This window comes from Perissodus microlepis, chromosome 7 (genome assembly GCF_051167445.1).
Source record: "Perissodus microlepis isolate ML-2025 ecotype Zambia chromosome 7, ASM5116744v1, whole genome shotgun sequence".
Classification (NCBI taxonomy): Eukaryota; Metazoa; Chordata; class Actinopteri; order Cichliformes; family Cichlidae; genus Perissodus; species Perissodus microlepis.
Window position 1 is genome coordinate 22,872,616 of NC_140467.1, and position 27,642 is coordinate 22,900,257.

Sequence of the window (27,642 nt, forward strand, 5' to 3'; positions counted from 1 at the left end):
TTCAGCAAATAAGCACAAATTTACTCACTTGTACTTTTATTCGTTCTATAATTTAGCTGTTATATTTCCAGGTACATCTGACTCTGTAGCTTTATCTACAAACCAGGGAGGCACACTCTAAGAAGTAATGCTTGCATGCCATTTAATTTACTGGGTGCTGTGATGAGGAATCGGGCTAAGAAGACTTGTTTACATACACAGTACATCACAAAGTTGCACTATAAGTGAAAATATGTGTCCAATGATGAAATAAGTTTGAACTCATAAGTGTCTATTTCACAAATCGTCATGCCATCAAAATTGTAATAATACTAAATTTTTTGTTGTCCTGCACAGTGATCAATGAAGGCTTTGGTCAGCAATGGCTGTTGTGTCATGGAAGGAGATTTTACTTTTGAGTGGACTGGTGGTGGGGTGTTACTGGAACAGCTTGTCATGCGGGTTTGTGTTTGATGATGTCTCAGCAATCCTTGACAACAAGGATCTGCGCCCATCAACCCCAATCCGCAACCTTTTTCTCAATGATTTCTGGGGAACACCCATGGCTGAGGTAAGCTTTAAGAAGACTCAAACTCAATATGGGATTATGTAATTTCTCTTTAGAATTTTATATTATGGATCAAATTTGTCTCATTGTCATTTGTCGTTACTCAAAGTAATTTAGAAAGAAATAAACCTCCAACATGTGTCCCACTACAGGAACGGAGCCATAAATCTTACAGACCCCTGACAGTACTCACCTTTCGACTGAACTACTTCTTCAGTGAACTCAGCGCAGCTTCCTACCACCTGCTCAATGTCATTTTACATGCTGTCGTATGTGTGCTTTTCCTGCGAGTGTGCCGATTGTTCCTGGACAAGACTTCCAGCTTGGTGGCAGCATTACTGTTTGCTGTGCATCCCATTCACACTGAAGCTGTAAGTGTACAATTGCTCTGTGAGCAAATGTTAAAAAATGTGTTTTATTAAATTTAATTTGGCCTAATTGAGAATTATGTTCACGTACAAGTCCATGGAAAAAGTGTAAATTAGTGAGAGAAGTAACTGGAAATACTCCTAATTTATCTTTCACTTTCTAAATTAAAGTAATCTCATCAAGTTATGCTCCACCGGATGGGACAGACCCACTGGGAATTATAGACAAATGATGGGCATTGGTTAGGTGGTCCTTGAGTCCCATCTGCAGTCCAACTCCTGACTTCCTCAACATTCTCATGTGCTATTTTAACCATTTTCATGAGCATTTGTTAGGTAAAGTTTTAGGAAAAATGAGATAGAATACAAGGTCACTTTTTAACTTTTTTTTAAATTTTAGGAACATCTGTCTGGGTTTGTATAACTAAGCATTTCACTTGGCTATCATGGATGACCTGTCATGGATGGTTCACAAAGCTGTTGCAGGGATAGCACAGATACACAACCGTTCTAGTGTAAATAAACACTTCTGGCCAATTTAGAATTGCCAGATAAACTTACATATGCTTGTCTTTGGTACCGAGTTTCAAAACCTTGGACAGTGGGATCCAGCCAGGGTCTCTGGAGAGAACTCATACAAGCATGCAATGTGCTAACACTGAACTGGAAGCTAGGTCCTTCTTGCTATGAGGTAACATAGCCAACTAAGCTGCCCTAGCTAAGCACTGGGTTTTCCACAGAAATTATAACCACTGGATGTCCCACTTGATCTCTAGTACCGCAAACCAAATAAGCAGTAATGTTAGCCACACCTTCACTCTTCCTTTAAAACAAGAAAGGTGGCTTTGTGAAATACATTGAGTAGCCCTGTAATATTCCAACTTAAGCTGAGCAATTCACTTGATAGTGCTGTAGAAGTATTTTCACTGCACTGTAAATGTGGCTGAATTAAAAGAATTCTGCATAGAAGAATGGGCCAAAATTCCTTTAGATGGGAAAAACCAGTTCTTGCAAACAGTTGCTACAATGGCGGTACAACAAATTATTCGATTTTGGGGGGGAATTTTTTTTTTCACATAGAGACAGATAGGTTTAGATAACTTTTTCCCTTAATAAATGAGTTTGTAATTTAATAGTGGAATGTTTTATTTATTTAGGTCATCTAATACAAATATGAATTAAGTCACAAGCATTAAAAGAAATTAGGAAGGGGTCAGAGATCTTTTGAAGTTTGAAATCTACATGTGCAATAAGGTGTTAAAGAGACTTCAATATAGTAACAGTTTTTACATGTAAAGACTTTGTGTCTTTACTGAGCATTGTAGGACATTAAGAGTAATCAGAAACTTAGCTTTGCACCAACATGTCCACTGTGGCATACAATCTGAATGCATTTCAGTGATTGTTAAAATTGCGTTAGAGTGAACCAGACAATAAACAGCAATTGAATTGTCACATCTTGCCTGTTATGGCTTGCTCAAAAAGGAACTCCACCTTATTCAAGGAAACCCTTTTGTTCATGCTCATGACATTAGCTTACTTGTGCTACACGTTACATTAAACCTCTGTTTTTACTGTTGTCATTTAACGCTGCATTAACATTCTTTAAATGCTTTAAAATTATTGCTTCAATTTTTTTTCCTTCTTGAAATATAAAGATAGTTATTATAGCTTATCATGGATGTTGTCTGTAACACAAAGCTTATTGAACTTAAGAGGAAATCAAAACCCTTTAGCTTATTGTTTATTTGAACTTTATCTCATTCTACTGTCTGAAAAGCCTCTTCCCCAATTAGGACTTGTATTTCATCCTTTTGAACATAGCTGAACTGATGACCAGACAGGCTTTGACCAGAGTAAAAAAACAAAGGAAACATTCTGCTTCTTGGGTGTGGAGTGCTACTGTTACACAGCATGCATCACTGTTCCTATCTTCCTCATCATGTTCTCTAATCTATGCACAGTCTTTCAGACTTCTTGAATGGAAACAATTTGCCTCACAAATGAGCCTTTAGTGTTAGTCCAGCAAATGCCCTTCATATTATCACCGTCTGGAATCTCTCACTGAACGGATCATTTGTTTTTTGAATTATGCTTTAAGCACTGAAGGTCCCTGCATTATAAGCTTATACAAAGAGTGCCTGTGTGTCCCATGTCTTTTTCAGTAGTGTTTTTTTTTTTTTGGGGGGGGGGGGGGGGGTGATCTGTCTTTTTGAATGAAGACTTCAGTTTTTTTTTTTATATCTTCAAACATCTCTAGATACAAATTATTTAGTGTACGCCACACCAATATCTTGGGTCAAACATGGCATTTGGGTGAAAGGAGTTGCCAACTCTGTATAGATGGAAAGTTAAATTTGTAGTTTGAATATTTTCAGGAAATTGAGCCAACTGTAATCAGTCTTTCTAAGATTCTGTTGAAGTAACATTGCACTGACCAGACATTTTTAGGGGGCTCTTGAATGCTGCCAGCATTTTTTCCTTCTCCCACCAGCTGACAAATAGGTCAGTCAGAGCACAATGCCTGTGCTTGTTTTGAATCTTCATGGCAAGCCCTATTTATTGGAAGCTGCAGCCCTCTCATGATGCCAGTTGAATTCTTAAAGTGTAAACAATCCCCTCTTCTTTTAGTGAGTGCTTTGTAGAACTATTTGTGGGACTTTTATGTTCTTAGAGTATGTCTCTTTCTAAGAACTTGATAATAATATTTCTTCTGCATGAGGGCAGTCATCATGTACTTAAATGACAGAGTTGCTGTCAGAGAGACTATGTTACATATAATTGCTTGCCCATCAGTTGATTTGGGTTGAACAGAGCTTTTTTTTTTTTTTTTTTTTAGAGCCTTAGACCATGAGCTCTGGTTCATGCCAGTCGAAGACACATGTGTAATGTTCTCAGAGTTATTAGATATGTTGTCTGAGACATGGAGGTCATGTGGTGGTGGCTTCAGAGTCGAGGCAAAGTAGCATGGGTATAGAATAGCATCTCCTAGTACGAAAAGTAAACTTTTCTGTATAATTTCACAAACTTATTTCAGAAATTTTTATCTACATTTCAACTTGAATTACCAAACAATGAACATTTAAGTATATTTTAAGAAATCATCTTTCCAAATCTTTATGGTTGGGTCTCTTGTGTTGATTGACTGTTTATCATCAGGTCACTGGTGTGGTTGGCAGAGCTGAACTCCTTTCATCAATCTTTCTTCTGGCTGCTTTCCTGGCGTATACAAAGTCAACTGGACCAGACCATTCCATTGGTAAGTATATTGTTCTTCCCTGGCCTTTATTTATTTCTGTCTCGTGCAAAATCTACTGGGTCGTTAAGTATGAACTTATTTTCAACATGCTGTTCTCTGTTAACATTATATCATTATTTTAATTACCAAAATAAGCAAATACAAAAAATCAAGACAGAGGCAGTGGAAGTGTTGTGGCAACATATCGGATAAGATCAAACACCTGGCTATTCAGGTGTTAACTTCCAATTTTTTCCACCAATGTTTTGATATAAATAAACACTTCCCTTTGAGGGTAATTAATATGGAATGTTCAGTGTTACTTATTACTTATAGTCATGGTAATAAATCTGTCAAGTCTAAGGTTTTATGTATCCAGACCTGATTCTTAACAGGTCTTAAAATTAGGTAAATAAAACTTTAACTATACTACAACTTGTGATATATTTCATTATTTATGTATCCAAAATTAAGCCAAAATATGGAAGTGTTGTGTGAAAGTGCACTCTTGCTGCTTATACTGGAACTAAGGGAGTAATAATTAAATGCAGTTGATTAAATGATCATCAGCAGGTGTTTACCACCTGTGTAAAAGCAGTACCTTTGGTAGTCTGCTGATCTTGAGCACTCAGGCATGTATTAGAGTAGAATACATGCCTGTCATTGCCAAGTAGAAAATGTATCTGCAATGATCTTTAAGCAAGCAATTGTTGTTGTAATCTATCTGGCAAAGATTTTTTATTCCCAAGCAATTTGAAGTCTATAGTTCTATAGTAAGAAAGATGATTCATGTACATGCAATCTTCCCAGGAGTCGATGTCTCAGGAAATTTACCCCAAGATCATCATCAAAAAACTGTAGCGCTCCAGCTCATGTCAGTTAGCATGTTAGATGTTCAAGTCCATGACAATACAATTAGAAAAAGATGAAGCAAGTATGGCTTGTTTGGAATGGTTTCTAGAAGAAAGCCCAGGCAGCACAGCATAGGTTTGCAAAGTGGCATCAAACCGCAAGATTTCTGGAACAATGTCCTTTAGACGGAAAAATCCAAAGTGCAGATGTTTGGTTATGATGCACAGTGCTATATATAGAAAACCACAGCAAATCAGCAAACATACCCCATACTGTCTGTCAAGCACAGCGATGGGAGTGTGACAATTTAAGATTCTTTTGCAGCCACAGACCTGGGTACTCTCCAGTCATTGAACTCCTCTATATGCCAAAGTATTCTAGAGTCAAAGGCCCTCTGTCTGACAGCTAAAGCTTAATCAAAATTGGGTCACACCGCAGGACATTGAGCTGAGGTACAGCAGCAAATTCACAACAGAATGGCTGAAAAAGAAACAAATCCAGCTTTTGCAATGCTCTAGTCAAAATCCAGACCTCAATCTGATTGAAATGTTGTGGTAAGAGTTATGCATAAATGAATGTTTGCAATCTTCAATTATCTGATGTAAAAGACTGATAAAGTCATACAGAAAGCAATTACTTAAACTTGCTGCTGCTAAAGGTAGCTCTAAAGCTGCTGAATTATGGGATGCGTCTGGATTCTCACACACAGCTTCTGCATATGTTTTGGAAAGTTTTTGTTAAATAATAATGACGCTGTATAATATTCATCTCAGGTTGTATTTTTAAGACCTGGTAAGGATTAGGTCAGTTTTTATGATGTCCTGATATGTAAAACCTTGGAAATGACAGAGGGTAGAGCAGGGCGATATTACCAAAAATATTTATCACGATATACATTTGAAAATTTGCGATAATAATATAATTGACACTAGACAAAATACTTCACAACTCCACAACTTCATTAGTGCAAAAAAACAAAAAAAAACCCATCGATGTATTTTCACTTAAACAAGCAGCTGTTTTTTATGTGCATTAAATTGCACTGTTATAAAAATTAACAGTGCAAATGCAAATTCCTTGCTGACAGTTTAACCAAAAGGGATTTCCAGTGGAAATTGGCCGACATATCCTCAGCATAACCATGTATAGTATCCACAAAACTTAAAAAGAGGTTATACACACATAATACGGTAATATTATGTTGAAGCACAGTACGTATCACTCCGCGAGGCTCCTGCCTACGATAGCCGTAATGCTCCGACAATCCATCAAGCCGTGCGGCTTCGTAGCTTAGCAAAGTCGTACTAAAACATTTGACAGATTTTCGAGCGCCGTGTACGACATAAAATCGTTTCGAGGTCAGTAAACACAACCAGAATTCATACATAAGGCACACGGGATTATAAGGGGCACTGTCGATTTTCAGAAAAATCAAAGGATTGATTTTAAGTGTGCCGTATTTTCCAAAAAACACGGTAATAACGACGGCCCGCTAGCATGCGCTACCAAAAATAGTGCTTTGTTGTGTGTCTGATGGACGAAAGCTAAACCAGTTCCACACCACTGAAGTTGAACCATTTTTACAAACCAATTCTGGTTCGTCTGTTTCATTCACCGATCCGCTTTCGCCCTTCTCGTTCATGCTTTTTTCACCATGTGCGTATGAAAACAAAGGCACTGCGCATGCGCGTTTTACCCATATTCTATCGCGATATTTAATTTTCTTATCGTTGCCCAACATTATACCGGTATTACCGCAAACGGTATGATATGGCCCAGCCCTAACAGAGGGTATACTTTCTTTTTAGTATGGCTACACCTACCATGCTCATCTAGATGATGCAGCTGTATGTATTCACAAGTCTCCCAAAACAAATTTCTCGATACCACGTGGAAGAAATCTCTTAAAATTTGGAATTCAGTTGAATTTGGTAAACACGCACACAATTTCCGTCAAATGTTTTATTGGATAAAATTAGAAAGTGATAGCATTTTGTATCCAAGAGTTCAAATTTAAACTTTATTCTAACATCATAATGTTCTGGAAAAAAACAATTTCTGCAGTTATTCAACACTAAAGCTTAGGAGCAGAAGAGGAGATAAAATGTTTGTTTTGTTGAGATATTGAGTTTGTATCAATTGTCCAGTTGTATTCATCTGTGGTACTTCCTTTTTAAAATTGCTCTAGTTTTCAAAGAAGATATCGCTGTATGCGAGTCTGGACCTGCATGTTTGCTGGTGAACACACATAACTGTGAGGCAGTAATTTTTAGTTCTGAAGATGCAAGATCAAGTAATTGGTTATAACAGTTGCCTCAGGTTTTTAACTTGTATCCACAGTGAGCTGTTATGTTATTTTTTAATCATTCTTCTGTTTATATGTATCACAACAAATCAAACTATTAGAGTAACCCAATTTAACATGTATGAGTTTTTCTTCTTCCCATTTCCCCAGTCTAGACAAATACTGAAAATATCAAAACTATTAAAATAACACACATAGACTTATGAAGTAAAAAGTGGATTCGATCGTTCAAATTACTTTTTTATAGAATCTTCTTTATGAGGTTTCCACCTTTTACTGTTCAGTTTTATTATCACTGAAGACAAAATTGTTTCTAAACTTGTAACTGGTGCTATATGGAGACGTTAATATGACATCTCAGAGGTTTTTATGTTCATAATGGATCAAGAGAATTTGTTGCGTTTGTTAAGTTACCAATGCACCAGTGGCTACAAGGTTAATAAGTTGTCATGTGTATATATTAATATATATATTTTTGTTTTTTCTTCTTTTGTTCAGTTTGGCCTCCCATTGCTCTGACAGTAGTTTTAGTGGCAGCGGCAACACTGTGTAAGGAACAGGGAATCACGGTTGTTGGTGTCTGCTGTGTCTACGAGATCTTTGTTGCACAGGGGGTAAGGATCAGAAACTTTTTGTGTCATAAAACATTCTATAAATTATGTCTACATCTGACCCCCCCCCCACACACACACTGTATCACAGTCATCCAGCTTTTTGCATTTACCCATGCTGACCACAAGATTTCTGCTTTGGAGATTGTTCAGATTTTGACATGTCTTCTATCAATGCTTTATCTTTGACTGTTCATAATGTTGTTGTTGTTGTTGTTGTTTTTTATTTCTTCTATAGGCATAGATTTCATTATTCAGAGGTTGCTTCCTGGAATAAATGTATATATCATATGGGTATTGCTTTACATGATGATGGTAAGTTGATTGTTTCTGTCTTTTTCGCCATTCTCAGTTTACATTGCCCATGCTGGTGGACACGATATGGCAAGTTCTGCAGGGTAAAGATGGGTTTCCCTATGCTGTCCTGCAAACTCTTCTGAAGCTCATTGTTCTAGTCATCAGCACCCTGCTGCTCGTTATTATCAGGGTCCAAGTCATTCAGTCGCAGCTTCCTGTCTTCACAAGGTAGGCAGTGTTACGGATGGAAAACTCACCAGCATTTTAATAAAATAAACTTTAGCCAGTTTTGTTAATTATTTATTTATTAAACTAAGCCAAGTGAACATAACAGGAATAACAAGAACGACAGACGGTTCTGCTCAAAGGTCATTTTCATAGGAAGGAAAAGCCCAGTTTCAGTCATTTAGTGAACTGCTAAAAGGCACACATTTCACAATTTAAAAATATATTTTCTCTAAGCAAAATGATGTGTTGAAGAATTTTCAGTTTGTTTTAATTGATTTGTCATTAAATCTTTTGAGTTTGCCCTATTTTTTTTCCCTCTCCAGACAAAAGAAAAATAAATTAGAAGCTGCCACTAAAAAAAAAAAAAAAATCTGTGGAATATCGTCAATTGTATAATTTGTATTGTAAATGTAGTCTGGTAACATCAATTTGGTGTTCTTGGATTATATAATATTTACCAAGTTTTTCTTTATTGTTCTATAATAATGTCTTACAGACAAGCAGTCACAAAGTGCTGTTAAAAAAGAGTAAAATAAATAAAACTAGGAGGAATCACAGTAAAATAGAAACAAGGGCTGTTGTACAAGGCCTCTCCTTGACTCTCCCCACTGGTGGTTGTTGTACCCCCTCCTCCTCCTATCTTTCTTTGTGTTCTACACACCGAGTCACTGATGCCTTTATTACAAAGCAGCATACTCCGTATATTTCTCAATCTGGCTTGACTACACCTACAAACTAAGATAACCAGCAGTTATGTTGAGTGTTGCCATAGTGGTGGTTATCAACCTGGTAGAGAAAGAAAACTGCTGATGGTCCAAATGTGTAGCTAAGTTAATAGGCTTATTGCTATGCTGCCCTTTTATTAAGGCACAAGTACATTTGACCGAATTTAGTTTTGAATTCCATAAAGATGTTTCTTTTATTTGACTGCTAAAAGAAATGCATCTTTATGGATTTTTTTTTCAGCCATCTTAGGACCAAGTTAAAAAGTAGCGTGAAAGCCAGATTTAGATCATCATTGAATAGGACTTTGTATTTACAGGAATGCCATTCTACAAGACAACTGAGTGATTTAAAGTGTTAATCTGTTATCTCAAACACTGCTTGCCACAGAGAGGGTTATGGAAACCCCCTGAAATTGCCTCACTAACACCTAATTTTGCTCTGATTTACATGCATTCCACTTAAAGAAAACAGACTAAAGACAGAGAGATACTAAAACAAGGAAGGGCTGTTTTTGAAGGCCAAGAACAGGGAAGATAATGGATTTTGCTGATATTTATGTATAGAAGACCTGAATGGGGTAATGTGGTTGTTAGCACTGTGGCTTCACAGCAGCTACACATTGGGTTGACGCGATAATTCTCAACAGCTGTTGTGATCACCTCAGTTTAATTAATAATAAACGCAACAGAGGAGATTCTGTTGAATTGCTAATAACATAAAACTGTTGGGTTATTTTTGTACTTTTTACACTTTTTCATACACAAGCTACTGTTAATCTCACTTATCTTACTATCCTACTAATGTGCTTTTAATGTGTAATACCACTGAAGGAAAAAAAGAATAAAGGAACACTGTCATTGCTCAAAACAATTTCAGAGTAGGATTTATCAACTGCTGTATGAGATTCAATGTTCTCTCTTCATCCTGCATAATATACTATTCAGTGTTTTATTCTCTCTAACACTGGGTTTGCACAGATGTTGCAAGAGAAGCCTGTTTATCAGCTATTCTCTTTGTGCCACACAACAAGCTTTATATTAGGTGGATGGCATTATATTAATCAATTGGATCATCCCTCTGTTTGCCAAAGCCAATGGGCTTAACGTTTTTTCTTACTGAAACCTTGTAAGTCAAGTAAAGTTAAAGAATTAGCTTCCTTTATAAGCTATTCTTACATGACAAATATTAGAATGAATACCTTTTTTGTTTTGCTGATCTAGAAGAAACCTATGATTAGGGATGGGAATCGATAAGAATTGATTCCATTATCAATATCACTTATCAATTCAATTCCTTATCGATTCTCATTGGCTCCACTTTGAGAGTCACCATCATCTCTAAGCAGCATATCAAAGACACTACATTCATGCAAATTAATGACATGTTGCGTAGTCAAATGTTTGTGCACGTTGGAGGTTATTTTCCTCTTTGTAGTGATCAATGTTGGGGTCATTACTCAAAGTAATAATTACAATTATATCAGTATTTCCCAACCACTGTGCCGTGGCACATAGGTGTGCTGTGAGAAATGATCAGGTGTGCCGTGGAAGATTATCTGCTTCCACCTGATTAGTACTCTAAGCAATCTGCGTGAGTAACGGGAAAAACAATTACATTCTCTTCCACTAGAGGGCAGTACAACTACCTTCTCTAATTAAATTCAACTGCCAGTAAAACAAAAGAAGAAATTACATGATAGTCATGCTTTTTTGGGGTGGGGGGATGGTGTGTCGTGGCTCCAAAAGGTTGGGAAACACTGCGTTATACTACTGGCTTATTTACTTTCATGTTACTCTGTAAAATCTTATCTTAAAAGCCTAGAGGCTACGGCCCCTAATGGGGACACGTGATCTTTCTCTAAGTATTTAGGTATGAACACAAAGCTGACGGCATAAGTCAAAGATGAAAACCAGAGACTTTAAGGAGACTTTAAAGCGATCTTCACGGTGATTCTACTGTAGAAACATGAACAGGTAGAAATAGAGGCTGCAGCCTGACTGGTCATTAGTTTGTTACTCGTTGAAGTTCAGCAGCGATTGGTTTCACCGCAAATGCCAGCTCACCTTATCACGGCTGGGGTTAGCATTTACTCAGCTTTAACATCACACTGGGCTCTTGGCTAATGTAGCATTAGCATGCTGTGCTTGCAGAGAGCTAAAGTTGTGTTAACAGTATAATGCAATAAAAATAAAAGTAATGTCCATATCCACACTGTAAACTGCGCCACTATTTTCCTTCTCCAACACACGAACTGAAATCAACTGATCGCAACGAGAGTGCAAGAACCGATAAGTGGAATCGATAGAAAGGCAGACTAACAATTCCAAGCAATTGAACTTCCCATCCCTACCTATCATCTAGTATCATATTGAACAGTAGAAAAAATGCTATACAAGAATCAGTCCATTTACCATTAACTGATTTTCAGCATTAACATGAGTGTTTCCTTGAATGTGCTGCGTAAACTTTTTTAAACTTTAGCTGATGTACCTTAAATATAACACACAGAACTATTAGTCATCATTGGAAGGTTTTTAACTATTTTTAAACACAATTTACAATAGGTTCTTTGTAATTTAGCTGATGTCGCGAAATCGATCAATGTAGAGCAGTGTCACAAACCACGGAGGCCCCAGAAAAGTGCAATCAAATGGTGAGTTTATTAACAGCCAGGAGAAAACATCAACATATGTCTTCTGACCAAAATACATGTTGTGGACACTTATAAAGCAGTGGGGTTCCAGACATTAGTCACAGTTAATCGTACATCTTGTACATCTTTAATAGCTATAAACAGACATAGAACTTCTCTTTTCTATAACACCTTCCATACAAGGTAATAAACTTCAACCCCTCAGGGTCTCTGGGGCTAATTATTGACTCTGGTCATCTGTTGCCAAGTAGAGTAAAATATAGTGAGACACCAAATGAGTTAAGGCCTCAGGCCTGACACATTCCTAGATTATATGTGTTATATTTATTGTAAGCATGTATTGCAGTTATCCTTCTATGCTCTAGTCCTTTCACAATAGACTGTCTGGACTCGCGCCAGACAGAGCTTGAGACCCTCTGTAGACGAATGCAACAACTCTAAATGAGCACAAATATTTATGCAATGTGTATAAAATACTTCCAACCGTACTTATAATAAAAGTTAACATAATGGAAGGATCCTCAAATGGACATCTTATATCAACAACTTTAATGCAATATCAATACTGTAAGAAATATTATTAAATGGAATAATGCTGTAAAGAATGTTATTAATGCAGTTATAATGATGCAGATTATATGGCAGCAATAAAAGAATTTCTGTATCTCCACACTGAGAAGTTTCATGGTAAATCTCTTTAAAACACAGAGCCAGATGAATGACAGATATTTAATGCCCAAATTCCTATAATATGGAGCTATTGTTGGGATATTCTAAGAGGTTAGAACACCATAAAAATGACAGATTAGTAATAATTCAACTAGATTATGCATTTATTGAGCCTAAACTGTCTTGAAATTGTCTGCACAGGATTGAGCCTAATGCCATTTGACAGGAAAGATAAGATCCAGTTCCTAGATGGCCTAATCCTCTAGTTATAATCCTCAAGCTGTCTCCCGATTGTCTGAAACGATTTCTGTGTTCAAGCCATAACAATACCACACCTTTAGATTATAAAATCCCCAGCTGTGATTATTGTGGACTGAAACGCCTCTGTAAAGCAAGTTTGGGCAATGTGCTTTGCCCAAACAGTTCAGATACAAAACACTCCTGTGGTTCCTATTGTAGCGTCTTTACTGGCAGCTGCATAGATAAACCCAGAGACCATCTTGTTATGAGATCACACCACCAGTAGGGACTGTTCATCATATCGGTAATTTGAACTATAAACACTTTGAGATTCCTTTAGAGCAAGGGTGTCAAACTCATTTTCACAGAGGGCCACATCAACATAATGGTTGGCCTCGAAGGGCCAGAGTAACACTATGAATGTAACAAAATGCAATGTAATTTAAAATAAACGAAATCACCCTTGTTTATATTCTTAGATAACAGTTTCTGTATTAAATTCTGTATGCATTGAAGTCAAGGGGGGCAGGAATATGGCACAACCAGCGTACGACAGAAGTGTAGTGATTTATGTAGATTTGTGTTGTGTCCTGGGGGAATTTCATTTGTCAGATAGAAAGCAATTAAACTTAGATACAATACAAATACACTACAGTATAATATTGTATTGCACACTATTATATACACTCCAAAGTCCCACATTTCATGACATCTATGGTTTTCCTTATTTTTTTCACCCTGCATATTTATTATATACTTTATTTCAAGAAGAATATAATGTGATCCACAGCATCTGATATCAAAAATAAAATATAAATTCTGAATCATTTTTCTTTACTTGTTTTGCAGTAATTTGATCCTTCCAATCAGATAGAATAAAGCATTCATGATTTAAGAATTTCATGATAACACCAAGGAAAGGGAAAGTGGATAATATGTAATGTTTATCATCTCCTTCTCTCCCTATGTAATGTTCTTGCAGATTTGATAACCCTGCAGCAGTCAGCACTACACCCACCAGACAACTGACTTTCAACTACCTACTTCCTGTAAATGCATGGCTCCTGCTGAATCCCTCAGAGCTCTGTTGTGACTGGACTATGGGCACAATCCCCCTGGTGGAATCACTTGTAGATCTGCGTAACCTGGCTACACTAGTATTTTACATTTTTCTAGGACTGCTTGCTTATCACAGTCTGCGATACAGACACAGTTCTGCTAAGACAGTCATCATGGTGAGAGAAAATGTGGTTAAATAATGTATATATATTTGTGTGTGTGTGTGTGTGTGTGTGTGTGTGTGTGTGTACTTTTTTTTTTTTTTTTTTTCCACAAAAATAAACCAGACAGTTAGGCAGTTCTGAAAACTAAAGTGTTACCTCTGCTTGGTCAGGTTGTAATCAGTTTGATGCATCATCTTCACATCCAGTGTGGGCATATGAGCCCCAGACTTAAATATACCCACCGCCCTGTTTCACTGTGGGTTTGATATATTGCAGTTTATTCTGTTTTGTTTGTCTCCTTACATTAACTCTTCTGCTACTGCCACAAATCTAAAACTTGTAATTATTTATTTTATTTCTAGCCACCCACTGTGAAATATTAATGTCTTGGCCAACCCCAAGTGTTTGGCCCTTTTTCTCCTGAGACCACTGCTAAAAGCCGTCTTTTGACAGTACTTCTGCTGATTGGATTTTGGCCTTCATTATTTTTTGTATCTGTGATAAGAGAGCTTTTCTGTTTCCCAGTAAACAAAGCTTGAGGTATTTCGTCTTCTGGTGGTGTGGCCTTGACCGGTGACAGGCTTTTATTTGTTGCTGAAAAGCCGATGTACTTTGACATATAAAACTTTAATAGAACACATAACACAAAGATATCTATGTTTTCGTTCATTTTGTTGAAAAATAGTGAAATGGCAATTGGATTTGAATGGAATTGGAAATGTATAGGATCTTAAATATCTCCTTTTCACAACTTCTGTTTTTAAACATTCCCAAATCCTTATTTCTAGCTTTACATCAAAATAACACACAACAAAATAACACATTTTATTACCACTCTTTGTGTATATTTCGCTTTTTTCGGCAAATGAAGTTGGCCAGCAGAAATGAGCAATGACACAGAAGTTCTTAGTTGAGCTTTGAAGGGATGAATGGGTGGTGAATGTTTACAGAGGTACATAGAAACAAATTAGCATGTGTTGTGCAATAGGTTCATTGTTCTCATGCTTAAAGGTCAGTAAACTTGCTCACAATATTGCTCTAAGCTTCAGCTTTAGAAAGGGGAACACAAGTCAGCACAAAAAACTGAATTATGACCTTTTGCATTGTTTACTCTGGTTTGCTAAGAGCCTTTTGGAAAATGTTGCATAACAATATCACAACACATTAACATACTGCATCACTACAAGGTTGCCAGCTGTCTAACATGGAGCATGAGATATTAATAAATAGTTTTAGACAACCACTGTCCACTGAGGAGCCCCATTCTAGATTGTAGATGTGCTGCAGGAACTATCACAGAGTCAGTTTTTGATAGCAAAATTAAGGCTGAGTTCAAAGAGATGTAGTGTGTGAACTTGGTGGCATTGTGGCTAATGTGACATCGGTTTTACCTTTAGGTGGGTTTTTTGAGGGGGGAGGTGGTTTTGGGTTTTTTGTTTGTCTTGCTTTTGTTTTTGTTTCTTAAATTAATCCTTTTGTAGATAGACAGTAAATTTCATTCCTATATCGTCATGTAGCAAGCTTTTAAAGAGTGCTTGTTTTAGGTGATCACTGGTGAAGAACATGAAGCTAACATGTTTGTCATACAAAGATGAGAAATCCTGCAAATTATTGTAAATTTTACAAATTACAGATTTTAACCTAACCACCTGCTACCTACAAGTGAATGAAGTATTAATGAACTTCTGAGATTTAAACATCAGAAGAGCTGCCAAATTGAACACATGTCAAAATCCAGTTTTCTTGTTTTTAGTTACAGACTTTTTTTTCCTTAGGTCCGTCTCCATGATAAGTTTTGAGTGTTTAAGTATTTCAAAAAAAGAGCTCTGAGCTTGTCATATGAACTGACATATTATTTCTTTCTTTTGTGCGTGTTTGTGTGTGTCCTGCAGGCCCTGTCTTTGATTGTCCTGCCTTTTATTCCAGCATCCAACCTCTTCTTCCCTGTGGGGTTTGTCGTAGCAGAAAGAGTACTTTATGTTCCCAGTATGGGGTTCTGTGTTCTTGTTGCACATGGATTCAAGATGATCTCACATAAAGGGTAGGTTCTTGTCCAAAATGACGTTTAAAAGAAGAATCCCTCAGAAGTGCGAAACTGTTTGTGAAATTATGAGTTTCTGTTTGTGGTTACACTTTTACCCTTTTTTGTTTTTTAATATTGGTGCAGATATTTAGGTTTTGTGAAGATTGTGAAAATGTATATTTAAAATTACATTGATCTGCTTAATAATTTCCTTTGTAGACAATTGAAGAAGATTTCCTGGTTGATGATTGGAGTGCTGCTAACTACGTACACAGTGAAAACTTTTCATAGAAATTGGGACTGGGAGTCAGAATATACTCTCTTTACATCTGCCTTGAAGGTATGATGGAAATGCTGTTTTTGTGGTGGCAGAGTGTCATGTCAGTTTGCCAATGTCTGTAAACACCTTGTGATTAAAAATTTTGAGTAAACCAGAATTAATCATCCACTCACAAAACTGACGAATGTTTATTATCGTTATGTCTCTTTTAATTTGTCATCTACTCAGGTTAACAAGAACAATGCCAAGTTGTGGAATAATGTTGGCCACGCTTTAGAAAATCAGAACAATTATGCAAAGGCTTTGCGGTATTTTCTCCAGGCTACTCGAGTCCAACCAGGTGAGACACTTTGATGTCATTCATAAATCACTGAAAAAGGAAGGATGGTTTCATGGAAGTGATGAAAAATCCACTACAGTTTGCAAAATTCTTTCTTAAGAAAATCAACAAATAGTTGATCTTCTTACAAACTATTTGTTTTTTTTGGTAGAGGATACCAAATGAGGTTACAGTATTTTTCTTTGTGTTGAGAGTAACTGTTTTACTTGTTGTTCTACCTGTTCCAACAGGTATACAAAAACAGAAACACCATATAATACAGTATAACTGCTTTAAACACTAATATTAAATGAAAAAGACCCAGAAGTGTAGACATTCAGCTTTAGTTTGGTGGGTTGAATAAAAAGATTGTTTCCTCCATTTTAACGCCAGGTCTATACTGCAGCAGCTTTCAGTTGCTTTTTGTTTGTGTGCCTTTCTGTCCGAAGTTTAGTCTTCAACACGTGAAATGCATGCTCGATTGGGTTAAGATCAAATGTCTGAATTGGCTATTCAAGAATATTCCACTTCTTTGCTTTAATAAACTCCTGGGTTGTTTTGGCTGTATGTTGTGAAATGCCTCCCAATTATTTAACTTCATTCAGCTGATTTTGGGCAGACAATAGGTCTCTAAATACCTCAGAATTCCTTCGGCCGCTTCTGTCCTGTGTCACATCATCAGTATTACCTAATGTCCCGTGCCACTGGTAGCCGTGAACGCCCAAGCCATCACAGTGCCTCTGCCGTGTTTTACAGATGATGTGGTTTGCTTTGGATCGTGAGCTGTTCCACGCCTTTTCCATACTTTTTTCTTGCCATCATTCTGGTAGAGGTTGATCTTGTTTTCATCTGTACAAAGAATGTTTTTCCAGAACTGTGCTGGCTTTTTTAGATATTCAATCTAGCCTTTCTATTCTTGAGGCTTATGAGTGGCTTGCCCCTTGCAGTGAACCCTCCGTAATTACTTTCATGCAGTCTTATCTTTATGGTACATTTGGATATCAATACACCTACCTCCTGGGGAGCATTGCTCACTTGATTGGCTGTTGTGAAGGGGTTTCTCTTCACCATAGAAATAATTCTGCAATCATCCACCACTGCTGTTTTCTGTGGACGTCCAAGGTTTTTTGTATTGTAAGTTCATCAGTGCTTGCTTTCTTTCTCAGGATGTACCAAGCTGTAAATTTTGCCACTCCTAATATTGTAGCAATTTCTCAGATGGGTTTTTCTGTTTTCGGAGCTTAAGGGTGGCTTGTTTCACCTGCATGAAGAGCTGCTCTGAGCGCATGTTGTCGGTTCACAGCACAGTCTTTCAGATGGAAGCACCAGACCTCAGATCAGCTCCAGGCCTTTTATCTGCTTAATTGATAATGACAAAACAAAGGAATTGCCCACACCTGCCCATGAAATGGCCTCTGAGTCAACTGTCCAATTACTTTAGGTTCCTTTAAAAAGAGGGTTGCACATGTTAAAGAGCTGAAACTCCTAAACCCTTCGTCCAATTTGAATGTGGATACCCTCAAAGGAAAACTGTGTCCATGTCCACTATATAACTCTAATTAGAATATGTTTCAGTGAGAGAGAGAGAGATCTATTCTTGCCATTAACCATGGTGAGCATGAAAATGTTTGTTGATTGAAAAAGAATCAAAGAAAAATCCCTTACATTGTTCAGCTGATCTTTCTATTGTTTGTGGTAGACTAAACCATCTATCAGTCTACATGAAGGAAATTAGCCTTTGTGCTCTACCCATGGTGTAGCCAAAAAGACCCATAACAGTCCTCAGGCCTATTTACTTTTCTGCCAGAAACCATGTTTTATGTCTGTCATGTAAATAACCTCAGTTTCACTGATGGCTGGATACAACTGCAAGAAAGTAATTCTAGCTTGAGATGGTCAGAGGTTCTCATTGTACTTCTCATAACATTGTTCATTTTTCAATTTGTAGGAATAGTAAGCAAGTACAAGTCATTGTGCTTTTTGATTATCTTATTTCAGGGTATAATTTTTGCTAATTTTGTTTGTCATGTAGAATTAGTTGTAAGGTTTTTTTGTTTTGTTTTTTCTTTCTTATTTAAAAATGCACACAGCAACTATTGTACAATAGTTGCACTTACACAAGATACCATTTTTCCTCTTCAAATTCAAACAGCAAATCAAGGAAGCTTATACAGTGTGTGAAATACTTATTTAATTCCCTGCTGAGTTTTTCTCCCTTGCAAACAAATGAATAATCTAAAATTTTTATGGTAGTTTCATTTTAATGGAGAGAGACAGAATGTCAACTAAAAAACAAATCTAAAGGTGTCTGCATGTCACGGAGTAAAATAAGTACTTGATCTCTAAGCAAAATATGACTTAGTACCCTAGTATTTTTTGTACGGTAAGATTATTATTGGAGCACTTTTGCCTTTATTGGATTGTGGAGCAATGAAGGACAGGAAATTAGGAAGAAAGAGAGGGGCCTCTCTAAATCCTTTGTTTGTTGGCTTCTGCTTGGCATCTCAAAGCTTCAGTTCCCTTGACAGATTTTCTATAGGATTAAAATCTGGATGTACTCCACTCCATGACCTTAATGTCCTTCTTCTTTAGCCACTCCTTTGTTGCCTTGGCAGTATGTTTTCGGTCATTGTGATGCTGGAAGAACCATCCAAGACCTTTCTTCAGTGTTCTGGCTGAAAAAAGGAGGTTCTCATCCAAATTTTTACAGTATACGTTCCATCCATTGGCCCCTCAATGCAATAAGTTGTCAATACACTTGGCAGAAATACAGCCTCAAAGGTTAATGTTTCCACCTCTGTGCTTGATTGTGGGGATGGGATTCTTTGGGTCATACTCAGCATTTCTCTTTTTTCAAACACAACCGATGCTAAAGAGCTTGATTTTGATTTCATCTGACCACAGCACTTTCTCCCAAACCTTCTCTGAATCATTACGTGTTAAATGGCAAGGTTAAGACAGGTGTATAGATCTGCCTTCCTGAATAGGGGGACACTTGTGGGCACTGCAAGATTTCAGTCCATTACGGCGTAGTGTGTTACCAGTGGTGTTCTTGGTGACTGTGGTCCCAAACACCTAACAAGCACATATAAGCACAGACAGCCAGGATGTAGTTTTGGGCTGATCTTCCACCTTTCATGTAATGTATTTTTTCTGGATTTTTAGCTGATATGTTGTCTCTCTATTAAAATGAAACTACCGTAAAATTTCATTTCTTTGTGAGCAAACTTATAAATTCAGCAGGGGTTTAAATAATTATTTCCCCACTGTAGGTAATCACTGCTTACATTATTGCTTGACTCTTCCAAAAACTCTTAACAGCTATGTCACGTGGTAAGCCAGTAATGCGACTTCAGATTGCATTGATAGTGTATCATAAACAGTTTGAACTACTGCTTCCAACCTCTTTCATTTAAGTTTTGATAAAGTAGGAACTCGTTTTAACAAAGGATATTGTGCATTGCTCAAAAGACCTAAGCTGTCTGTTAATGCATTTGCTTGTTTTCCTATAGTCAGGGGAACAAAAACAATCAATGGGAAATTGTAAAATTAGATTAAAAATGAAGGGGGATAGACGACAATAGACTAAAGTATGGCAAAGATTCAAAGAAAAAAACACAGAATATTGAGAAATTAAATGTAGGCTCCATCAAATGGGCTGCAAATTCACATGTAACAGGGTGTTTTTGTGTAATGAAGTTAACTCAATGATTTAATTCGGCAGCAGTTTAGAAGAAATGAAAAGGGTGACTGTTGGAAGATTAAATGCTTACATAGTAACACTCTTGGCTAAAAATATGACCAAAAAAATCCCCTCGGACATCTAGTTCAGTTGAAAGTCCAACAAGCTTTTTTTTTAAACTTCTCTTGACACATAGTTAATAGGCAGACAGTTGTTATGAGTCCATTCATTTTACTCTAAGATCTCATGACTGCAGTCAAACAGGCCAAAAGTGTAATCCTGCTATCTAAAGTGTATCATTTTGATATCTTGGGCATCTGTCTGTGTTTTTGTTTTTTGTTTTTTAATTTGTGCTTAATGCCTTAGTTTAGAGGAAGCCTACCATAAACTGAGATATCCACAGCTTTGCCGGTTCATCACCCACAAGTGTTTCCCCAAGATTAGCAATGTAAACACATTTTTCCAGCGAGGATTTCCTGCTCTGCTAATCAAGCATCAGTTCTGGCTTTACAAACTGACCTCTTTTAAAGCTTAATTTTTCTTACGTCTTCCTAGAAGGATTAAATAAGCTCCTCAAAATAATGTTGCTTGTTTTGTTTTACACTATTGATGTTATAATTGAAAACCATTTATATTTTCTAGTCATGTTTAGCATTAGTTGGTATTTAATATAGTCATGTTTAGTAAATGTGTTAAAACACACATAAACAAATGGGGTAGGATTTTGTTTTCTCACTGCACTTTCTCATTCTTGTTGCTGCAGATGATATTGGTGCTCACATGAATGTTGGAAGAACCTACAAGAATTTGAACAAGTCCAAAGAGGCAGAAGAGGCTTACTTGGTTGCCAAATCCCTCATGCCGCAGGTTTTTAATCATTTGCTTTTTTTGTTTTTTCTGCTTCCATTTATGCAATTGTTACTCATTCCTGGCTGTAAGGTTCATTGTAGTCACTGTTTACCACCTGATGGTGGCAGATCATGCAGCATACAATAGCCTTTCAGTCATATCATGGAAAACTTTAATTATATATAACGAACGTGGGCATGATGTTGATGAATTATAGTTATTTTGCTTATTTAATTACAATGTTAGGATCAACACTTACAGGATTATTCCTGGCTCAGATATGGGGTTTCTGGGGTGACTATACCTTACATGGCAGAAACATTAGTAAATATCCTTGTTATTTTAACTCCACATTCAGTAAATAAGTAAACAACAATTAACAAAACTGGTTGAAAAAGCAAAAATAACTTTCTTATAATGCTAGGGACTTGGGTCTGGTCAAACTTTTACTGGGGGTACCAAGTTCTTCTATTCAGGAAAACAGCCTTCCCAGGATAAAAGCAATGATAGTGATAAGAGTTATAGTTGTAAGGTGCATTACCCAGAAAGGCCTGAGCCAAAAAACAGGGACTAGAAATCTGCATTAAAATCTAATCTCTCATAACAAACTGTAATATGATGATTTTTTTCCACTCCCTTCAAATTCTCTACTTTATTTGATGTTACACAAGCTTTGATTCTAATGAAATGTTGTTTGTCCACACATTAGGTTATTCCTGGTAAGAAGTATGCGACGCGTGTTGCCCCAAACCATCTCAATGTTTACATAAACCTAGCAAATCTGATCCGGGCCAATGATTCGCGGCTGGAGGAGGCTGATCAGCTCTACCGGCAAGCAATAAGCATGAGACCAGACTTCAAACAAGCTTACATCAGCAGGCAAGTTTTGTTTTGATTTTTTTTTTAACTCTTTATCTGTCAGATAAAGAATTAAAATGGCACACATATTCTTTAATAAATGAATAAAATCTTGATCTTAAATGTATTACTGTCAAAGATTTGTACTGAGACATTCCCCTTATCTCAAATTTTGTTGGTCAAGTAATGTAGTAATGTGTTAAAGTGTTTTTTATATTATCACCTCTATATGTATTTATTTATTTGTTTTCTTTTTGACTCAGAGGGGAACTGCTTCTCAAGATGAACAAGCTTACAGAAGCCCGGGATGCCTATCTCAGAGCCTTGGAGCTTGATCGCACCAATGCTGACCTGTGGTATAACCTGGCCATCGTCTACATTGAGATGAAAGACCCATCTGAAGCCCTGAAGAACTTCAACCATGCCCTGGAGCTCAACCCACGCCACAAGCTGGCACTCTTTAACTCAGCACTTCTCATGCAGGAGTCTGGTGAGTGTAATGAGGATATAAATAATTTAAGCATGATTGTTCCTCATAAGAGGAATGAGGAGAGCCTTACTTGTCACTTGTTAAAGGAAATAACCTTGTATTACCTTTAGGGTGTAACCAGATGCTTATTTTGAAGCGCACACTGCATGTACTGACAGATGTTCTTAGCCAAGTTTCTGTTCATTCATCCTTCATCAGCTCAGTGATAAAAGTGTTTGCTAGTTTCTCCACCCCTGTATTTTGTTTTTCTTTTTAAACACAGATGGCAAAACCCTAATATCAGTTGTAATGACTCAGCATGGGAAAAGAAACACAACTCACAATAATTTCTATTGAGAGCTCCATTAGGTTTTCTTAGTGTACAGGTGATTAGCTGACCTGCTGGTCATATTAACTTTATACTAGACAGACACTGTGTACTGGTCATACAAACTGTTATTTACTTTAAATCCATCAGCAAACAGCAAACTAACCTGTTTATCCTGCACTAACTTGCAGAGTATTTCCATTCAACCGTTAAATAACACAGTTGGTTTACCTTTGTTTGTTTTGCAGCAGATTTCACAATATCACAAAAAAAAAAAATGTCACATGTACGACCCAGTATCTGATTTTAAAACACGAGGACTTGCGCTTTAAATTTCCATTTTATCAAATCTAACTTCTCTTCTTCCTCTCCTGTCTTTGTACATCATTACTTTCCACCTCTGTTTTTAAATGACCCACCAAACTACTGCTGGAACATTGCTGCCGCAGGTCAATCAGAACGCCTTACTGATTGTAAGGGGCTAAACATATCAAGTACAGCACTTTTTAAAAAAAATAATTTCTTGCAAAATTATTTCAAAAACATTAGCAATTACTTTATTAGTTAAGTTCATCAGAGCATGTTTCCACTTTCCTTTTGTAAGACCTTGTCAAACAGTTTGTATTTCGGGGAATTCTTGGTTCAACAGGTCTGGCAGTAATCGGGCCTGGCTCTAGCAAATGAAATCGAATTCAGCTTTTCAAAAAATGCATGCTGTATGATTAGTTGAGATAATCTTTTTTCCCTGAATAAATTCGATTGTCATTTTAAAAATTTCCATTTTGTTTTTAGTATCTTTGTCTAATATTAAGAATAGATTTATGCAAATGTGCAAAATGAACAAAAAATCCAGAAGGAGGCAAATATTTATTTTCCCTGTGTAAGAGTTGCGAGTTGGCAGGTGCCTATCCCAGCTACCATGGATAAATGGATGCAAGGATGGACAGATGGATAGCTCTGTATATGATCCGTAGTTGTCTGTCAGTTCTGACACCAAGAGCAATAAGTCCACAATCTTTTCTACCGTAGATAAATAGACATGCGTTGTAAGACAAATTAATTTCAATAAAGGTTAGCTTAACAGTGTGCTGTTGTAAAATAGACTGTCCTAGCATCCAGTACAGTCTCTCATAAATTCTACAGTCTGATTTTTAAATAAGCTGAAAACCCATGCACATATTAACTCTCACAAACCTCCATCCCTCAGGTTTTTGAATTGTGGATTCCATACTAATATATCAATATTAGCAAAATTTGGGGAAGAAAAGTCAATTAATCCACATTTCAATACATGAAAAACCTCGGTTCAATCACTGGTAGTGCTGACTATCCACTCAGTGCCCTTAAGCGATTGTGGAAAAGAGACATAACAAAATCACAAAACCTCAAACTGTGAAAAAAGATTGCAGTAAACATGATTTACAAAGTCTGTTTCCAATGGATTTTGTCGCATTTAGCCATTATTGTTTTTAAACTTTTTCATACCAGCTAAGGGTAAAAAAAATATTGCACAATGCACATAAAAGCACCTTTTGTGGTTGAATATCAGCGTTTGATTACCCAAAGTCACCCTGTGCTTTGTGTGTGTTTCCTGTGACAGGTGAGCCCAAGTTCTGGCCTGAAGCCAATCGTCGTTTCCTCACCTATGTGGAGGAGGAGCCTGACGATGCCAATGGCTATTTCAATCTTGGCATGCTGGCCATGGATGCAAATGAAAATGCAGCAGCTGAGCGGTGGATGCGCAAAGCCATTGGTCTGCAGGCTGGTTTCCGCAGTGCTCTGTTTAACCTAGCTTTGCTCTACTCTCAATCAAAACGTGAAGTCGACGCATTACCTGTGTTGGATGACTTGCTACACCACCATCCAGAGCACATCAAGGGCCTAATCCTTAAGGGTGACATCCTCATGAATCACAAGAAGGACACCCGTGGTGCTAAGGCCTGTTTTGAGCGTATTTTACGCATGGACCCCACCAATGTCCAAGGGAAGCACAACTTGTGCGTGGTCTACTTTGAGGAGCGTGACCTGCCACGGGCCGAGCGATGCCTGGAGGAAACGCTGGACCTGGCACCAAATGAGGAGTATGTGCGTCGCCACTTGAGTATTGTACGTAGTAAAATGGCTGCCATGAGTGCAGCAGGCCAACCACTGTCTTCAGCTACCACTGAGGGAGCAACCACGGAGGGGGTAGCTGCATCATCCAAGGAGGAAGTGCTGCAGAGTGTTAAGGAGGGCACGGAAGAGGCTGCTGCGGGTGGAGAGGAAGGGAGGGGTGTTGATGCAGTTGGAAAGGAGGTTGGGGATGAGAAGAATGAGCGGAAATCCTCTACAGAAAGTGTCAGAGGTGTGGGTGTGGACCAATCAAAATCTTTAGATAATAGCCAGTCTGACAAGCGGACTAAGGGTAAGTCCACTAAGGACATTAAAGATATAGAGAAAAAAAGAGCAGCTGCCTTGAAGAGACTAGAGGAGATTGAGCGCATATTGAGTGGTGATTGACATTGTTGCCATTTTTAGCTGGACTACTTTTCTGGAGCTCTTTAATGCTCCAACTAAGACTTCTCACCTTTAGCAATGTGTAATCATAATCAATTATCACTTTATTTCTTTGATTTATCTGCTTTCACAGGCCACTCAGTATTGTCTGCTGGTTTAACATTAATTATTTAAGGGAAATTTTGATCTGCACATGGAATTCACAACATTAACAGTAAAATTAAGCACAAAGCAAACTTGGGATGATCTATTTAAAGCTTATGTAGATGCCTATGTGTGCATATGTGCTTTATCTGAATGGGATGACATATCGTAGATCGGTAGTAGTTGTTTGTTTGTTTTTTTTCATTTGTAATCATTGTTTATCACTGGATTTCTTTTTTTTTTTTTTTTTTTTTTGTCTCACCAAGATGTGAGTCATTGCGCTATTGTTTTTAAAAACAGAATGATTGTATCGTGGACAATTAAGGGAAGTGACATGTTTGCCAGATTTCCTCAAAGCAGGATTATATCTGCAGAGTTTGCCCCCTCAAAATAAAACATACAGTGAACAAAATGACTCCATACTACACTGACATCAGGCATATGTGTATTCCATTGCAGCAACATTTGTTAATCTTTATTGATCTCACTCAGTACTTCCTGCTACTGCAGTCTTTACCTCAAAATTTCATTGTGAACCTATCTAAAGATATTTATCTTATTCCTTTTGTTACATTACCCATCCCTCCCTCTAACATCTCTACAGCTGGCTCCTATGCTTCAGACACCATGGCCCCATTAGAGATGTTTTGGATGTGTTGGGGTTTTTTTGTTTTTTTCCCCTCCGTCTTTCCCGGTAAACTCCCATAGACATTGCTTTGACGTTGGCGAGACCCATTTTATGACTGTCAACAGTGACGCACGGTCATCCTCAGCGTCATGCGTTCTTCATTTGCCAAAGGTCTTTTCACATCAGAAGAAAGGGGGAGGGGGGGATTTTCAGAGTACATTTGAAAATCCATCCGAAAATGGATCTCCCGACATACTATCAGTCATGATTTTTATTTTTTTGTTTTATCTTGCTGGGACTGAAACATTATTGGGGTGTTCAACATTTTCAAATTTTGATAATAGACATTGTATTTGGAGGGGGGCGGGGGTTGTTCTTCCAGTATTTACAGCTATGTGATCAGTCGGATCAAAAATGCCCCGAAGTATCAACAATAAAACTACACTTGATCTGCTGGTGAACATGCACACATAGTTTTTTGTTTTGTTTTGTTTTTTTTTTTTAAGTGCACAGATTTCTCCCTCTTGTGTCCTTGGCTCTTTTTTTTTTATAAAACCCTGTGGCTGATTGGCTACTGTTCAAGAGGTCTGATGCTTAAATCAGTAATGGTGTGGAAGTGACAAGCTAGAATATTACCTGGTACTGCAAATTGTTACTGTTACAGCCATCTACAGAAGCTGTGATAGTCATGAAGAGCAGCCTATTGACTGCTGTTGTGTCATCCGTGTACAATTCATTGCTCAAAGTAAGCAGAAGTATATTTTTCCTGTGAGGTGACAGCTGTGTCTTCACAACATGATGTGGTTTCCTCTTCACAGTGCCGTAATTTGTTTCAGCAAATTGTTTTGCTTGGTACTTTTTTTTTTTTAATTTCACATAGGAGATCTGATTACTGTAGATTAGGAGTATTGTAGTGGTACTACAAAATCTTGCTATGCATTGTGTGACCCTGAAAGTCTATGTACATACATTTACAGGATATTGTATCCAGTGTTATTTATTATTTTGGTATGCGCTAGATGTTTTTGTTTACCACTGGTAATGGTTTCATTTCAAGGTGCGTTATTTAGTCTCTGCAAATTTGTGTGTATCGTCACATGTTTTTTTTGTTTTTTTTGTTGTTGTTTTTTTTAAGTCCTGGATTTCAGTAGAGTTCATGTCAGTGTTAAACATGTACGAAATCATTCAACTGGCTGTCCAGTTAAACAAGTACAGTTTGGAACAAGGATGCATCCAGTTTGCCACGACTTCTGTTTCACCTCATTTTGAGTAATTTTTTGTAATATTTTGTTTATTTGGGGGTTTTGTTTTTTTTATCTATTGGTGGTGGGGGTGTCGGTTATTAAATAAAACTAGCTGAAAACTCTGTGCCTGTTCTTCTGTGTGTGTGTTACTAACGTACAGTAAATGTTCTTGAAATGGATTGATCCTACTGATTTGCTGCAGAAAATTTCAGTCTTTGAAAAAGGAAGCTATCACTAGAGGTGCCTTAAACCTGTGTTTCTTCTAATGGCTAATGGGGGGGGTCCTGTGGTTGCAAAAAGGTTCAAGGTTGTGTAGAAGTCTAAAGTAAACAAAAATTACAAAATTTAAGTAGTCATTTATTTTT

At 37.3% G+C, this 27,642-nt stretch overlaps 1 protein-coding gene across 1 annotated transcript in view; it reads left to right on the forward strand.

The window, feature by feature from the left end:
• tmtc3 (transmembrane O-mannosyltransferase targeting cadherins 3) overlaps positions 1 to 27,399 on the forward strand; it is a 27,866-nt gene extending 467 nt beyond the window's left edge. The window contains exons 2-14 of the mRNA XM_084934237.1: positions 337 to 550; positions 700 to 918; positions 4,075 to 4,174; positions 7,809 to 7,924; positions 8,274 to 8,446; positions 13,717 to 13,969; positions 15,850 to 15,998; positions 16,200 to 16,320; positions 16,489 to 16,600; positions 21,025 to 21,128; positions 21,820 to 21,989; positions 22,232 to 22,458; positions 24,366 to 27,399. Coding sequence (XP_084790363.1) covers positions 362 to 550; positions 700 to 918; positions 4,075 to 4,174; positions 7,809 to 7,924; positions 8,274 to 8,446; positions 13,717 to 13,969; positions 15,850 to 15,998; positions 16,200 to 16,320; positions 16,489 to 16,600; positions 21,025 to 21,128; positions 21,820 to 21,989; positions 22,232 to 22,458; positions 24,366 to 25,264 — 2,832 coding nt within the window. The 5' untranslated portion in view covers positions 337 to 361 and the 3' untranslated portion in view covers positions 25,265 to 27,399. The remainder of the gene's footprint in view (positions 1 to 336; positions 551 to 699; positions 919 to 4,074; positions 4,175 to 7,808; positions 7,925 to 8,273; positions 8,447 to 13,716; positions 13,970 to 15,849; positions 15,999 to 16,199; positions 16,321 to 16,488; positions 16,601 to 21,024; positions 21,129 to 21,819; positions 21,990 to 22,231; positions 22,459 to 24,365) is intronic.
• Positions 27,400 to 27,642: the final 243 nt, after the last annotated feature.